The sequence below is a fragment of the Bombyx mori genome, chromosome 26 (genome assembly GCF_030269925.1).
Source record: "Bombyx mori chromosome 26, ASM3026992v2".
NCBI lineage: Eukaryota > Metazoa > Arthropoda > Insecta > Lepidoptera > Bombycidae > Bombyx > Bombyx mori.
Genome location: NC_085132.1, coordinates 10,681,444 through 10,684,205, shown reverse-complemented (window position 1 = coordinate 10,684,205; position 2,762 = coordinate 10,681,444). Strand labels below are relative to the sequence as shown.

The following is a 2,762-nucleotide window of genomic DNA, read 5'->3' as shown; positions in this document are numbered from 1 at the left end:
ATATTGTGTTCCTGACTCGGCACTCGAACCCCGCTTTAGTAGAAAAATCAAAATGAATTTCACGAGAATCATATTTTTCTTGTTCGTTGTTGTTTTCGCGACCGCATCAGCGAAACCTTGGAACTTCTTCAAGGAAATCGTGAGTACAGATTCGTTTGAATTCAATGGTTTTATATTGGACCGGATACCAAAGGGTCATAGAGCCAGGACATTGGACAGAATCCCTGAGTGCTGGACTAAATCGCGGTCCCAAAGCCTAATTCGATAATCTCATTCTCACGGATCGCTTGGAACCTCTGAGTATGCGGAGGGTTTTCGCTTCTCTCTGTATTTTGTACCGTATGTTCCATGGGGAGCGCTCTGAGGAATGTTTGAGATGATTCCATCATCTCGTTTTTACCATCGTACTGCGCCACCAAATTAGAGTTCTTCCATACTAACTGGAGCCACTGCGTTTATTCACAGTGCGTTTCCAGGGATCTTTTTTGTCACGTATCACTGGACTTCCTCCAAGTCACCACTAAACCCACCCACTTTTCAAAAAGAATAAGTTCGTGCGTACAATAGCAAAAACTCTGCTAGTCGAATAGGATTTTTAATTTGGCTATGGGCTCTGAGATATTGCTTCATTTTGAAAAAGGGGTCATGTTCCCAAAAAAGTATGGGAATACTTGGTCTAGTGGATAATGCATCCAATAACTGCTTTATTACAGGGGGCCATGAATTCAGAGTGTTCCTACGAAGTATCCTTACTTGAATACCTTAGAGTGTTATGCCAACTGAGGTTCTCAGCTTTGTAAAATATTTCTACCTATTCACGTTTTATAGAAAATCTAAATAATTTTGTGACTTTTCGAATAAGATTACCTCTCTGTCGATCCTTTATGATTTCGAATAAATCATCATGCTTTCCTATTACCCTCTGCTGGGGTGTAGGGCTCAAATCAAATTTTTCCATTTGTATCGGTCTTGGGCAGTCTGTTCCAGCTCCTCCCACGTCATGCCTAAGACCCCTAGCTCCTGCTCCACCGAGCGACGCCAAGTTGTTCTGGGGCGGCCTCTCTTCCTTTTACCAGACACTTTCCAGGTCAGTGCTCTCTTTGATAGGTGTGTATCGGGCTTTCTCAGAGTGTGACCAATCCAATGCCACTTCCGCGTAAGGATCTCCTTCTCCATTGGTGTCTGCCTAGTGGTCCTCCACAGCTCCTTGTTAGTGATCTTCTCAGGCCAAAAGATTTTCAAAATCTGACGCAGGCACTTATTCACAAACACTTGAAGTTTTTTGATCAAGTCCTTGCGAACAAACCAAGTTTCGCTCCCGTACAGCAATACAGACTTTACATATGAGTTGAAGATCCTCACCTTTGTTCGTCTTGTTAAGGTTGAGGAACTCCACACTGGCCTAAGTTGACTAAACGCGGCTCTGGCTTTATTTATACGAGCCGCAATGTCTGCCTCGGTGCCTCCCCTATCGTCCACAATGCTGCCCAGGTAACAGAAGCTTCCCACCTGCTCGATGTGCCTCCCTTTGATCGACATAGGAGCCGAATCGGTGGTATTTATGCGCATTTCTTTTGTTTTTGAGAAATTATTCGAATAAATACTTAAAAATATCTGGCAGAATTTTCGATGTCGGTTTGGGCAATGTTTTATGAGGTTAGTGTATTTTTCTAATGACAATTGGAGATATTAATAACTTCTCCGTTTTCACCAATCTTTACTGAGAGTATGAGGTATTAAAGCGTACGCCACATGACTCCGATCTGATGTCTTAACGTGGGCGGTATTCATGCGGATAATTCATCGGGATTCGATATCTACTCGAAGGTCGCAGTTTAACAGAAATAACTAAATAACTTTATACTGTTTTTCCTCGGCTTCCGCTCGTCGTTGACACAAACAGCTATCCTGTTACGGCTTAATCTCCTGTTTTATTTATGTACTTTGTACTACATATTATTACCGATATTTCGTATATTGAATTAAAAAAATTATATGTGCTAATTATATCGCAAAAGTAGCTTGAATTAGCACTTTACTGTTAGGATGTTTTACTGTTTTACTGGTGGTAGGACCTCTTGTGAGTCCACGCGGGTAGGTACCACCAGCCCGCCTATTTCTACCGTGAAGCAGTAATGCGTTTCGGTTAGAAGGGTGGGGCAGCCGTTGTAACTTTACTGAGATCTTAGAACTTATATCTCAGGGTAGGTGGCGCATTTACGTTGTAGATGTCTATTGGCCCCAGTAACCACTTAACACCAGGTGGGCTGTTAGCTCGTTCACCCATTTAAGCAATAAAAAAAAGGATCCTGTCAGAAATCCTTGTCTTTCAGGAGCGTGCCGTGGCGAGGACACGCGACGCCGTCATCAGCGCGGGTCCGGCGGTGGCGACGGTGGCGGCAGCCAGCGCCGTCGCGTCTGGCTAGTCCCAGCACACCAAACCCCATCACAGCTCGCAGACTGACGTAACCAGCTTGAACCTCGCACAACTAGTTCGGAACAATATTTCCCCTGTTAATAAAATCAAGAGAACTCCATTGGATGAAGTTCGTGTTAAGATACAAATTGCATATCGAGTGAGCTTGTTCTGTTGGATCAGGTCAGCTCGCGTTCACAAATTGCTTTATATATAAGTAGAATACAAATATTTCAGAAGTACATACTTATAATGTATAGTGTATCATATAGTAATAGTTGATTTTGTTTTTGACTCCCATAAAAGTGCCTTTTGGAGACATTAATAAAAAGAAAAAAAGTTGAAA

At 42.7% G+C, this 2,762-nt stretch overlaps 1 protein-coding gene across 1 annotated transcript; it reads left to right on the top strand.

Moving 5' to 3' along the window:
• Positions 1–2,762, top strand: Enb3 (antibacterial peptide enbocin 3). The gene is made up of 2 exons (NM_001099840.1): positions 1–139; positions 2,334–2,762. The coding sequence occupies exons 1-2, from the start codon at positions 53–55 to the stop codon at positions 2,424–2,426; spliced, it is 180 nt and encodes a 59-aa protein (NP_001093310.1). The 5' UTR covers positions 1–52; the 3' UTR covers positions 2,427–2,762.